At 53.4% G+C, this 12,635-nt stretch overlaps 1 protein-coding gene across 1 annotated transcript in view; it reads right to left on the reverse strand.

Annotated features, from left to right (window-relative positions):
- The window catches only part of GUCY2D (guanylate cyclase 2D, retinal), a 16,890-nt gene that overhangs the window by 2,467 nt on the left and 1,788 nt on the right, over positions 1-12,635 (reverse strand). The window contains exons 3-15 of the mRNA XM_006151765.3: positions 12,073-12,424; positions 11,648-11,732; positions 11,249-11,351; positions 10,226-10,327; positions 7,414-7,494; positions 5,167-5,373; positions 4,915-5,071; positions 4,239-4,388; positions 2,365-2,513; positions 1,699-1,862; positions 1,411-1,603; positions 978-1,152; positions 173-271 (exon numbers count right to left, since the gene is read on the reverse strand). Of these exons, the coding sequence (XP_006151827.1) occupies positions 173-271; positions 978-1,152; positions 1,411-1,603; positions 1,699-1,862; positions 2,365-2,513; positions 4,239-4,388; positions 4,915-5,071; positions 5,167-5,373; positions 7,414-7,494; positions 10,226-10,327; positions 11,249-11,351; positions 11,648-11,732; positions 12,073-12,424 (2,017 nt within the window). The remainder of the gene's footprint in view (positions 1-172; positions 272-977; positions 1,153-1,410; positions 1,604-1,698; positions 1,863-2,364; positions 2,514-4,238; positions 4,389-4,914; positions 5,072-5,166; positions 5,374-7,413; positions 7,495-10,225; positions 10,328-11,248; positions 11,352-11,647; positions 11,733-12,072; positions 12,425-12,635) is intronic.

Raw genomic sequence — 12,635 nt, forward strand, 5'->3', positions numbered from 1 at the left:
CAGGCTCCGCCCATCCCCGGCCTCCTCCGCCTCCCCCGGCCTCCCCACCCATCCCCGGCCACCTCCTCTAACCCCACCCACCTCCTCTAACCCCGGCCACCTCCTCTAACCCCGCCCACCGCTGTCCACCCCGCCCACCTCTGCCAACCCCGCGGGACCCCATCACACTCACGCAGCCCGGTGGACTCCATGCGTGAGGCGGTGTTGACCGTGTCCCCAAACAGGCAGTACCGCGGCATGGTGAGACCCACCACGCCCGCCACACACGGGCCTGCGGAGAAGCGCGGTGGGCGGATGGGCAGGGCCTGGGATGAAGCGGTGTATGCCCGGCAGCTCAGGGGGCACCTAGCGTCTCGGGGGACGTTAGCGCCCCATAAGCTACAACAGCTCCCCAAATAAATACTCTCAAAGGCATTGTCTTCATGGCAAGCCCCCCCCAACCACCACCACTCCACGAGTTTGTCTCTTATATAGATGGTCCTCGACTTACAGTGGGGTTACACCTAGAAAAACCCATGTGTAACGTTAAAAATTTTAAGTCGAACCATCTTCAGTTCAGACGCTTCTCGACTTAACGATGGGGTTACCTCCGGATAAACCCATCCTACAGTTGAAACCCATCTTAAATAGAGCCATCGCGGGTAGGGAGCCATCTGAAGCTGCTCCCTAAACAGGGAGATGGGGGCCAGCAGGTGTAGTGGCTAAGGCGCTGGACTTCCCCATGGCCGCCTTCGGTTCCAATCTGGGACCCAGACCCTGTCCCAGACCAGGGGCTTGAAATTCAGGCCTGGCCGTGTGTGCGGGCGTGCCCAAAATCTCGAGAGGAGAATGGAGGAGAAGGAATTGCTGTGAGGCCATTGTCCCTAGGGGGTGATCTCGCACTTTCTCTCTCTCTCTCTGGCCGGTGCAGGCGCCTTATCACAAAAATCTCTAAAAAACGGGAAACGGGCTGGAGCCTGGGAGGGCCGGGAGGTTACCTGAATGCAGGCCTATGCGGATGCGCACGGGCACCTCGGGCATGTGGCGCATTCGGAAAGTGCCCACGGCACTGAGGATGTCTAGCGCCATGTTGGAGATCTCTGCCGCGTGCCGCTGCCCATTCCGCTGCGGCAGCCCGGAGGCCACCATATAGGCGTCCCCAATTGTCTCCACCTGGGGGAAGGAATTGTGCAAATTCAGTATGAGCCCCCTTCTCCCAATACACAAAGCCACTTGTCAGGAGACCCAAACCAGGATGAGTGTAGACATCCAGGAGCCAGGCTGTGAGTCGGACCCAGATGGGAACTGGAAGAAGAGGTAGGACCCGAAGGCTGGGAAACAGGATTGGGCTGGAGGCTGAGCAGGAAAGGCTGGACTGGAGGCTGGTGAAGCCGAACTGAAGATCCAGAGGGTTTGTCTCTACACACCGACCTTGTAGACATCGTGGGAACCGATGATGGCATCGAAGAGTGTGTAGAGGTCGTTGAGCAGGTCCACCACCTCGATGGGCTCACTCATGGCTGAGATAGTGGTGAAGCCCACGATGTCACTGAAGTACAGTGTCACCTCCTCAAAGTACTCGGGTTCTACAGGTGTTCCCATCTTGAGGGCCTCAGCCACGGACCTAGGATGGCAGGCAGTGAGGTCACCTGAGGCCACCCCTGTCTGGCTGGGCTCCAGCTGCCCTCCCCATCTGCCCCTCGCCCCACTGGCACCCACGGAGGCAGCATCTGTGTGAGCAGACGGTCTGTCTTCTGCTTTTCCAGCTCCAGCTCCTCCGTGCGCTCCCGGATCAGGTCCTCCAGATTACTGGAGTATTGCTCCAGCATCCGCAGCATCGAGTCGATGATGTTTGTCTTTCGGCCCTTATTGATGCTTTTGAACTAGGAGGAGAAGGCAGCTGAAAAAGCAGCTGAAGACCTTGGCTGCCATGTCCCTCCCAGGGGGCCGTACATCCTCGATCCTCTCCTCAGCCCTTCCACGCCACTATTCATCTTGCACGTATCAGGCACCTCCAGCATGCTGGACACTAATGTCAGATACTGTTAGGAGGCATATGGGAAACAAGCGCTCCCAGAGGTCACTTATTCTCAGCCAGTAATTAACAGGGCACTGGGGCCAGCCTAGCCTTTGGAGTCCCAGGATCTTTCTGTCACGGTCAGCCAAGCACATGCTTGGTTCTATCAGTGTTATTTGAATTTAGTTGAATGATTTCCCATCCTGAGCTTCACCTCCCACCAAAAGACCTCTGCAGTTTACCCCTCAGGAGGTAGCTAGAAGGTCAGAGGTTCTGCCGGTCCCCCTGCCTGCGGCCTTCTCAGCTTGCTGACAAGTATCTGGGGTCCCAGGGGCCAGCCCAGCCTTTTCCCACCCCCAGCCCCTGACCAGTTCAAAGGTGCGGTCCATGGAGGGCCGAAGTTCTGGCTGCTCTGCCCAGCACTGTTTCATTAGCTGGATGCATTCCATGGGCGCTTGGTCCATGGACACCGAGGGCCGACACAGTGGAGGAGGACTCCGCACCTTCTGCACCACCTCTGGAGGCATGAGGAACCACGAGGGGTAAGCCACCTCTGACCCTGGCCTGATGGTTGAAGCCCGTGTGTGTGTGTGTGTGTGTGTGTGTGTGTGTGTGTGTGCGTGTGTGGGTGCAGATACAGTACAGTTTCCTTTAAATCAGAGCTTCAGTGGGTGAAGGAGTGTAGTGTGGAAAGGGATTGCTGGGATTAACAAGAGGACCCTGAACCCAGTAAGAGGTGACACAGGCAAAGAATCTAACATTTATTGCATGCAAAATAAATAAATAAATAAAAAGTGGGGGCTGGCAGGTAGTATGGTGGTTAAGGTGGCTTGCTTTCTCATTTTCCCTCCCTCTCTCTCACTCTGTCCCTCTCTGATAAAAATAAAATAAACAAATAAAATAAATAAATAAAGTTAAATAAAATAATTCTTTGAAAAGAAGAAAGTGGACCAGCAAGTGGCATGGTGGTTAAGGGCACTGGACTCCCACATGGCTGACTGCAGTTCGAGTCCTGGGCCTAGCAGCTTCTTTTCTCACTTTCTCTCTCACCCTGTCTCTATCTGGTCTAAGTAAAATTAATTAATTAGTTAATTAATTAAATTTATTAATTCCTTTTTTTTTTTGGAGAGGTTTTTGCTATAGGGCATGTGCGCTCACCAGACAAGACAGAGAGAGACAGAGAGACAGAAAGTGAGAAATCACCACCCAGTGCCCAAGGGGGATGGCTATGCTGCAATCCCTTTTCCTCCATTCTCCTCTCGGGATCTTAGGCATGCATGCACACGCGCCCGTTATGAGTTTTAAGTCACCGGGTCCGGGACATGAACTGCGGGCGACTATGTGGGAGTCCAGCGACATAGCCATTCCGCTAACTCCTGTTCCCAAATTTATTAATTCTTAAAAAAAAAGGGGGGTGGGTGCTTGCTTGGAGTCCTACAGTTGATAGGTGATGGATTTGAACTAGCTGAGAGTGCCCTCTTACTCCTGCTCGCCTCCTCCTGCTGCCTCCCTGTGAGGCCTGAGACCTAGAGTGGAACCTGCTCCATTGGTCAGGGAAGCAGATTGGGTCCAGGGTCAGAACAGAAGAAGATGTTGAGGTCTGGGTCCTGATAACCTCCCTCACCCCCATTCTCTCTCTCTTTTTTTCTTTTTAAAAGATTTTCTTATATGGCCCATGCACTCCCCAGAGAGAGACAGTAAGAGTTCGGGAAGTGAGAAAAATCACCCCCCTGGGGGGATGGTCACCCACAGTCTTTTCTCTTCCATTATCCTCCGTGTGCCAGGCATGATTCAAGCCCTGGAGTGTAAGACTTGAACCAGGTCGGCCATGTGGCAGTTCAGCACCTTAACCACCAGCCACCTGCTGGTCCCAAATCCCCACCCCCTCATTCTAATGCTCCGCAGACAGACAGAGGGAAACAGAGAGACAGATAAGCGAGAAATCACCCCCCAGGGGGGATGGCCACTCCGCAATCCCTTCTCCTCCATTCTCCTCTCGGGATCTTGGGTGCACACGCACATGTGCCCGGCGTAAGTTTAAGCCACCGGGTCCGGGACGCGAGCTGTGGTCGACTACATGGGAGTCCAGCGACATAGCCATTACGCTAACTCCCAGTCCCCGCCTAATTAAGTCTCATGCCTGAGCTTGGAGTTAGGGCAAAAGCGAGGCTGCACCTGACCCGGCACTATCCTAACTTCAGGGCGCCTTTCTGGCCCAAACTCCAAGCGAGAGCGGCCTTACCCTCGGGGCTCAGCTCCAGCATGGCGTAGGGGAGGGTGCGGCACACGACCTCCTGCATGATGATGCCCAAGCTGAAGACGTCGCCCGGCAGCGTGCCCCGGCGCTCCAGGGCCGGGTCCCGAAGCAGCTCCGGGGCTGTCCATAGCAGGTCTGGAGATGGGGAAGCGGGGTGGGCACGCGGAGGGCCGCGGGGGTGCTGGGGACACCCCCCAGCACCACCACTGAGAAGCCCAAACTTGCGCCTAGACACTCATCAACCCCGCAGCCTGACTCTGGCCCTGCAGCCCTGCAACTACCCCAGGGGAGATCCGAAACCCAAAGCCCTTCCGGGCCGCCGACAACGGGGCCCCGCCCTTCGGATAGGCGGGGCCCAGGGAAAACGGCCGCTGGGCACAAGCCCCGCCCCCAGTACAGCCCCACATGCTTCCGGGGATCCTCGCTGGAACTCAGGCACCGGTCCCACCCTCTAGCAAGCTCCCGCCTCCCCAGCCATGGAGCACTCCCTTCGCATCTCTCAGAGGTCACGGGACCTTTTCTGTAGCAGGAGTCTTGTCCAGTGGGCGTGGAACGGAGAGAGTGCGGGGGCAGAGAGAATGGCGAAGGGATGGGCCCTTGAAATAATGGGGATCCGGGGGATGGATGCTCGTGTGCGCGGGAGGCAGCTCGGGACTCCTACCCTCAGCCTTGGGAGGCTCTGGTAACACCCTCTGTGCTTCCAGCAGTCGCCCGTGGCAGTGGTCGGTGACCTTGAGCACAAACCTCCCGTCCACCACGCAGTTCCGTGACTTTAGCCGCCCGTGAGCCACTCTTCGGTGATGCAGATACCTCATTCCCTTGGAAGGGGTGAAGGAAGAAGCAGCCTCAGCCCCGGGTCTCCCCTGCCCCCTCCTACTTCCCCCCTAACTCTGCCCTCTACCCCCCCACACACCTTGATGAGGTCTAGCAGGAGGGAGGACTTGAACATCCAGTCCAACTTTATTTCTTTCTGGGCGAGTAGGTCTTGCAGGGAGCCTCGCGTGCAGTGCTCAGAAATCACAGCCAGGATGCCCTCTTCGGGGACCGCAGGACTATCCGTTCCTCTCGCCAGGAAAAGCCCCAAGTAGAGAGCCACGTTCTCGTGCCGGAGTTCCAGGAGCTGAGCGGGAGAGTGGACAGGCATTTTCTACCTGGGGGTGGGGGTGGGTAGGGGTGGGGATGGCAATGCTGGGAAAGGGCGTTATTATTATTATTATTAAAGAGGTTTTTGCTATAGGGCGTGTGCAGTCGCCAGAAAGACAGAGACAGAAAGTGAGAAATCACCCCCCCGGGGGGATGGCCACGCTGAAATTCCTCCTCCTCAATTCTCCTCTTGAGATCTTGGACAAGCACGCACGCGCGCACACACACACACACACACACACCTGGCATGAGTTTAAGCCACCGGGTCTGGGACTCGAACTATGGTTGATTACATGGGAGTCTGGCGACATAGACATTACACCAACTGCTGGTCCTGAAAGGGTGTTATTTAAGATCTGTTTCTGAGTATCCAGACTTGGAAAATAGGATCCAAATGTGGAATAACGGCCTATAGGGCATGCAGGAGTTTTATTTTTCTACAGACACTTCTCTCTTTGGAAAAAATACAGGCAAAGGCCATTGTGCAGATACTGAATAAGGTCTGACAATGTCACAAATGTTACCTAACCTTGCATTGGTGAGCAGGACCCAGGCAGATTCTGGTTCACTGACGATAAAACCTTGAATCGCCCAGGTCTTAATGCAAAACACATCTTGGAGAAGTTCCTGGGGCCTCCGCCCTCTCCTGATGCAACAGCCTTTGCCAGGAGTATCAGGGTGAAGCTGGGCTGCTTTCAAAGGACCCTGAAAACGATTGTGCCTGGCGCTTGGCCTGGGGCTGCTGTGCTTGGTGTGATATCAGCTGAGACTCCCACCCTCCTTAAGTCAGGGAGTTGGGACTGGACAAGGTTCCAGAGGCCACACCCATTCTGCAGGACAGTGTACCCTCTCAATCTGGGCATGCTGGGAAAACGGGGGCTCACCAGCTGATGGTGCTCTTTATAGATTTTCTTTGGTTCCTATACCCACGAAGGAGTTTCTTTGCATTTTAAACATCTAGTGTTAAATGGTGACTTATTCCACTGACCGCACAGGTAGTCCACTCAGCCACTCTGCAGCTATGACCAAGCGCTCCTGTGGTGGCATCAGGAAGGAGGCTGGGCTGCGCATACGTGGTGTTGGGGAGGATGGGGACACTGCAGATGGCAGAACCACAATAAGCCAGTATATAGCCTCCTTACAACTTCTCTCTACATTCGGTATGTGTCAACTCTGCACAAGTGTCCACACAGAACTAGAAACTCATTTTTTTAAAAATTTTCTATTTTTCTTTCAATAAACATTCATCAGATCTCTCTAATGTTCCAGACACTGTGCTGGATCCTGGGACTACAATGGAGGGGTACACTTAGCTTACCCAAGGAGGGAGGCAGGTAAGAAATAACTGTATGATGGGGCCGGCAGGTGGCATGGTGGTTAAGGGTGCTGGACTCCTACGTGGCCGACCATGGTTTGAGTCCCGACCCTGGCGGCTTGCTTTCTCACTTTCTCTCTCTCTCTCTCTCTGTCTCATTCTGATCAAATGAAAGAAAGAAACAAAGAAAGAAAGAAGAAAGAAAGAAAGAGAGGGAGAGGGAGGAAGAAAGGAAGGAAGGAAGGAAGCGAAAGAAAGACAGAAAGAGACTCTTAACAAAAAAGAAAGAAAGAAAGAGAGAAAGAAAGAAAGAAGGAAGGAAGGAAAGAAAGAAAGAAAGAAAGAAAGAAAGAAAGAAAGAAAGAAAGAAAGAAAGAAAGAAAAGAAAAGAAAAGAAAAGAAAGAAAAAGAAAGAAAGAAAGAAAGAAAGAAAGGAAAGAAAGAAAGAAAGAAAGAAAGAAAGAAAGAAAGAAAGAAAGAAAGAAAGAAAGAAAGAAAGACACGTATGGACATCTAGTTAGAAACTATGATGAGAACATCAAAGGGAGGAACTAGTGGTCCGAGAGAGAACAATATGAACCCTGTTCTAGAGTGGAGGGGACACTTACAGAGGAGAGACCTACCTTTGTACCCAGCTGCAAAGAGAAGGCAGGAAGAGAGGAACTCATGGACACCCCATCCCCATCACAGGCCCACTCTCACCTTGGCAAAGGCTGTCTTGGTTGCTGGCCGGATAGCTATGTGTTGCTCCCCTGGGAATTTCTTCAGCCAAACCCAGTCTCCCTGCAGCACAGAGGGAGAACTCAGTCACTTAAAACTCCATGATGCAGGATCACCAAATGGTGTACTGGTTACATTGCTGGACTCCCACGTAGTTGGCTGCGGTCTGAGTGCCAGACCCGGTAGCTTAAAACTCATGCCAGGTGCATGTGTGTGCATGCCCAAAATCCTGAAAGGAGACTGGCAGAGGAAGATTGCAGCATGGCCATCCCCCCTGGGGGGTGATTTCTAGCTTTCTGTCTCTGGTGAGTTCATGTGCCCTACAGCAAAAATCTCTCTAAAAAACAAAAAGCAAGCCATAATACAAATCGTAATGCAGGGGCCAACAGGTGGCATGATGGTTAAGGTGCTAGACTCCCACATGACTGACTAAGGTTCAAATCCTGGACCTGGTGGCTGGCCTTCTCACTCTCTCTCTTTCTCTCAAATAAAATAAAAATTATTTTATTTAACTTCATTTATGTATTTTTAATTTTGACCAGAGAGTGACACAAACACACACACACACAGAGACAGAGAGAGAGAGGGGAGACAGAAAGAGAGAGAGAGAGAGAGAGGAAAGTGAGAAAACAAGCTGCCAGGTCCAGGACTAGAACTGCAGTTAGCCATGTGGGAGTCCAGTGTCCTTAACCACCACGTCACCTGTTGGCCCCCAAATAAAATAATTCATACAGAAATAAATATGATGCAGGGGCCAGCAGGTGGAGTGGTGGTTAAGGAACTGGACTCCAACATGGCGACTAAGGTTCAAGTCCTGAACCTTGTGGCTAAATTTCTCACTTATCTCTCTCTCCCTCTCATGCATGTGCCCTATAGGGAATTAAAATAGTAATAATAATAACATGATTCAAGGAGCTCTAGAACCTCCTCATTTCCATTGGCCCACTGTCCCAGAATACAACTTCCACGTAACAAAGAACATCGAGAGCGAGCCAGGAGAGAGCAGTTTGACGTCCGCCTGTTCGCTTCACAGCCAGCCAGGTGTAAAGAGAGACCGTCCTCATCACCTCAGATGCACCCACCACAGTCAGTCTTATCGAACTGTCACAACTGCAGACGTCATCCACGTTACTGTCCACTGCCGTGAGATAGTAAGGAGGACGGGCAGACCGGGCTTTGTGTAAGCTGTGAAGTACTGGCAGTTCCCCCATTGCCCTTGGCTGTTGGAGGGCTGGTTCATGAGCATGTGACCTGTGGCGTTGCACAGGGCTGCCATGGGCCCAAGCTTGCTTCAGTGACCTGCTGCCATCATTGGGAGTGAACAAGGGGCCCCTGGTTATTGTACCCTGAGCCGGGGGACCATCTGGACGTGGGCACTCCCGTCTATTGATAGAGGAATTTGGGCTGGAGGGGAATGTGGGCGTTTGGTACTGACTCCTAAAGAGCATTTGAAAATAAATAGAGGGACTTTTTTTTTTTTTTAATTTGCTACAAGGTGTATGTACTTGCTAGAGAGAGAGAGAGAGAGAGAGAGAGAGAGAGAGAGAGAGAGAGAGAGGGAAATCTCGGGGGATGGCCATGCTGCAATCCCTTTTCCTCCATTCTCCTCTTGGGATTTTGGGCACGAATGCACACGTACTCAGCATACTCCTCAAGCCGCCAAGTCTAGGACTTGAGCTGGGCAGTCTGCCATGTGAGGTCCAGCTCCCTTAACCACCATGCCACCAGTTGGCCTGGGACATTTTTAATTGTCACAAAAGCTGGGGGCTGCATTTAGTGGCTGGGACCAGAGACAAGAAACACTGAACATTCTCTAAGGCACAGGTAGTCCCATACAACAAAGAACAAAATGACAATAGCGTCCCCTCCTAAGACATGCTCGTGATGATCTCTAGGTGACATTGGAGGAGCCTCTGCATTCTCTCTATGATCTGAAGCTTGGGAGCCCTAAATGTCTGCTCCCCTCTTGATGAGCTGGGCTTTCTCAGCTCTCTCTGAATCCGTCCTCATTGTCTCCTGCCCACCCATCGCACCACATTCAGGTTTGCTAGTCCCAACGTTAAAGTCCAAATGTCTGGGGAACCAGCAGTTAGCGTAATGGCTGTGCCGCTGGACTCCCATGTAGTCAACTGCGGTTTGCGTCCCGGACCCGGTGGCTTAAAACTCACGCCGGGCGCGTGTGCGTGTGTGCCCAAGATCCCGAGAGGAGAATGGAGGAGAAGGGATTGCGGTGTGACCATCCCCCCTGGGGGGTGATTTCTCGCTTATCTGTCTCTAAATCTCTGTCTGTCTGGCGAGCGCACACGCCCTATAGCAAAAAAAAAACAAAAACAAACAAACAAAAACTCTCAAAAAAAAAATAGTCCAAATGTCTGTGACTTTCTTTTTCACCTCTGTGGCTTGCTGTTCCAGAATGTGATCTGAATTAGGCGGACGTGCTGAGGGGACAGTGCCAGGTGCTCCAACAGGGCAGGAGATAGCTCGGTGGCCACGGTGAGCATCATGCTGGTCCTAGCAAGCTCCCCATGCAGCTCCAGCCTCTGGGTCACTGGCCCTCATCTAGATCATAGCTAAGGGACCATCCTGGGACAGGGAGGATTCCCAGATGCTCCCCTTTGAGGAAACCCATGACCTTTCCCTAGCCTCCATGTGGACTCCAATCCCCTCTTCCCAGAGCCTGCAGGATGTAATATGACTGCATGCCCCCCTAGAGAGTGTACCTCCTCTCTGCCTGGAGGCTGGGCATCCCTCCCCCTCCAGAAGCAGAGCTCGGCTGGCTGGAGGTCAGGCTCACCTCAAAGAGGCCAATGTTGGAGCTGTCTGAGGGCTGGCTGGGAACGCTGCGAACGTCTGAAGTGCTGCGGGCAGCCAGACTCGATCGGCTCCCTTGGGCCACCTGTTAGGGGGCAGGTAGAGGTCAATGCAAGGGATCAGAATGTACTCTGGGATCAGAGTCCTGAGTTGAAGTCAGGCTGAGTTTGGGGGCGAAAGAGCAGAGATAAGGGAATCTCAGTTAGGGAAGGTGATCATGCCATCGCTTCCTAAGTGGGCGATGCTTTACAGTTTATAAAACAAACATATTCATTTTCTTGGAGCCTCACACCCCTCCAGGAAAGTAGTCAGGACAGGGCCTGTTAATTGCACAGATCCCCAGAGCTGACCTGGGGCAGAAATTAGGACTCTCAGGTGGGGGGCTGTGGTGAGGGCTGGTCCAGGGAGGGAACACAATGTCCAGGGAAAAGACAGCTGGTGCCTAGCTCGCAGTCTCCCCCACCTTCCGAGAGCTGCCCCCCTGTGGGTGGAGGAAGGTGACGTCGTCCAGAGTCAGGATGATCTTATTGGGGCCGGAGACCATCTGCATGTGAAGTAGCCGGTACCTGGTGGGGAAAGGGGGTCATCTCCACAAAAGGGACCAAGATCCGCGAGAAGAGGTCAGCAGAGGACAAGGCAGAGGGACAGCGTTAGCTCAGGGATCAGAATGTACTCTGGGATCAGAGTCCTGAGTTGAAGTCAGGCTGAGTTTGGGGGCGAAAGAGCAGAGATAAGGGAATCTCAGTTAGGGAAGGTGATCATGCCATCGCTTCCTAAGTGGGCGATGCTTTACAGTTTATAAAACAAACATATTCATTTTCTTGGAGCCTCACACCCCTCCAGGAAAGTAGTCAGGACAGGGCCTGTTAATTGCACAGATCCCCAGAGCTGACCTGGGGCAGAAATTAGGACTCTCAGGTGGGGGGCTGTGGTGAGGGCTGGTCCAGGGAGGGAACACAATGTCCAGGGAAAAGACAGCTGGTGCCTAGCTCGCAGTCTCCCCCACCTTCCGAGAGCTGCCCCCCTGTGGGTGGAGGAAGGTGACGTCGTCCAGAGTCAGGATGATCTTATTGGGGCCGGAGACCATCTGCATGTGAAGTAGCCGGTACCTGGTGGGGAAAGGGGGGTCATCTCCACAAAAGGGACCAAGATCCACGAGAAGAGGTCAGCAGAGGACAAGGCAGAGGGACAGCGTTAGCTCAGGGGAGGAGGACTAGAGGGCAGCCAGCCCCAAAACAGACATCCTCTGGGACCCTGGCAACCTTCCAGGGTCCCTCCCCCACCTAGAAAAGCTTCTCTCTTCTACTTTTGAGTGAGCCTAATCTGCCAGGGTGGTTTTCTATACAATTTCATTTCTGACAGGTGGAGAACAATGATCTCCTACTTACCTCACTCCCTTACTCACCTCACATAATGGGCCAGGAAGGCTCCAAGTAGTCCTACCCCAACCATCAAGAGAAAGCCAAAAAAGACATCGCCCAGGTCCACTCCTGGAGGGACAGTGAGAGGAGTGTTGCTCAGGACCCTGGCCAGGGGAGGCTCCCTCTCTAGGGAGACATGCAATCATGTTAAATCCCGGAGGCTCAAGGAAAGGGCAGTGGGTGTCTGGCAGGATCCAGGGGGAAGGTCCCAGATTCCTCAGAGAGGAGAGTGGGGATGCTTGCAAGACTTCAAGAAGGTGTTAGGGCTCAGCAAGAAAGAGGTCCCGTACAAGCTGGGGGTTGGAGGAGGACCTGGAAGGACCTTTAAAGTAGAATTACAGAGCTGGAATTCACTTTGTGGACAGGCCCTGGAGACTGGTCCAGTGAGGGATGCAGTGCTTGTCCTCACCTCCTCCGCAGATGTCATCTGGATCAAACCAGCACCAGGGGTCAGACTTGGGCCCTGATCCCCCGCGAGGGAAGTGCACAGGGATTCCAGCAGAGCGCATAGAGCCCCGAGCCGGGTTCAACAAGTATGTGGCAAACAGCTGTTCCCCTTTCGCGTCCGTGTCCAGCAGCACAAACAAGGGATCCTTGGCTCCTCCTAGGGCTCCACAGAAGCCAGAGATCTGGGCATCCTGGACGTGGGTCGCCACGGCTGCTCCAGACACCCAGCCACCACCTGCGGCTGCCTGCCCCCCTGCCACTGCCCCTGCCAACAAGTAGACCGCGTCGTAGATGGTGCCAAAGAGCGGGGAGACCTGGAGAAGGACAGTAGGGACTCAGAGTTTGAGGTCACGGCCCATAACCAGACAGGAATTCACTGGCTTCGCCTATTTCTCCACGGGTCTATTCTTATACTGCTTACCCTGTTCCCATCTCCGAGTTAGTGATTCCACGTAACTCTCACCATTGGCTCTCTCTTCCTCTCTTCCCATTGGCTAGCTCTTCTTCTCTTCCCATTGGCCATCT

The sequence above is a fragment of the Tupaia chinensis genome, unplaced genomic scaffold (genome assembly GCF_000334495.1).
Source record: "Tupaia chinensis unplaced genomic scaffold, TupChi_1.0 Scaffold000330_1, whole genome shotgun sequence".
NCBI lineage: Eukaryota > Metazoa > Chordata > Mammalia > Scandentia > Tupaiidae > Tupaia > Tupaia belangeri.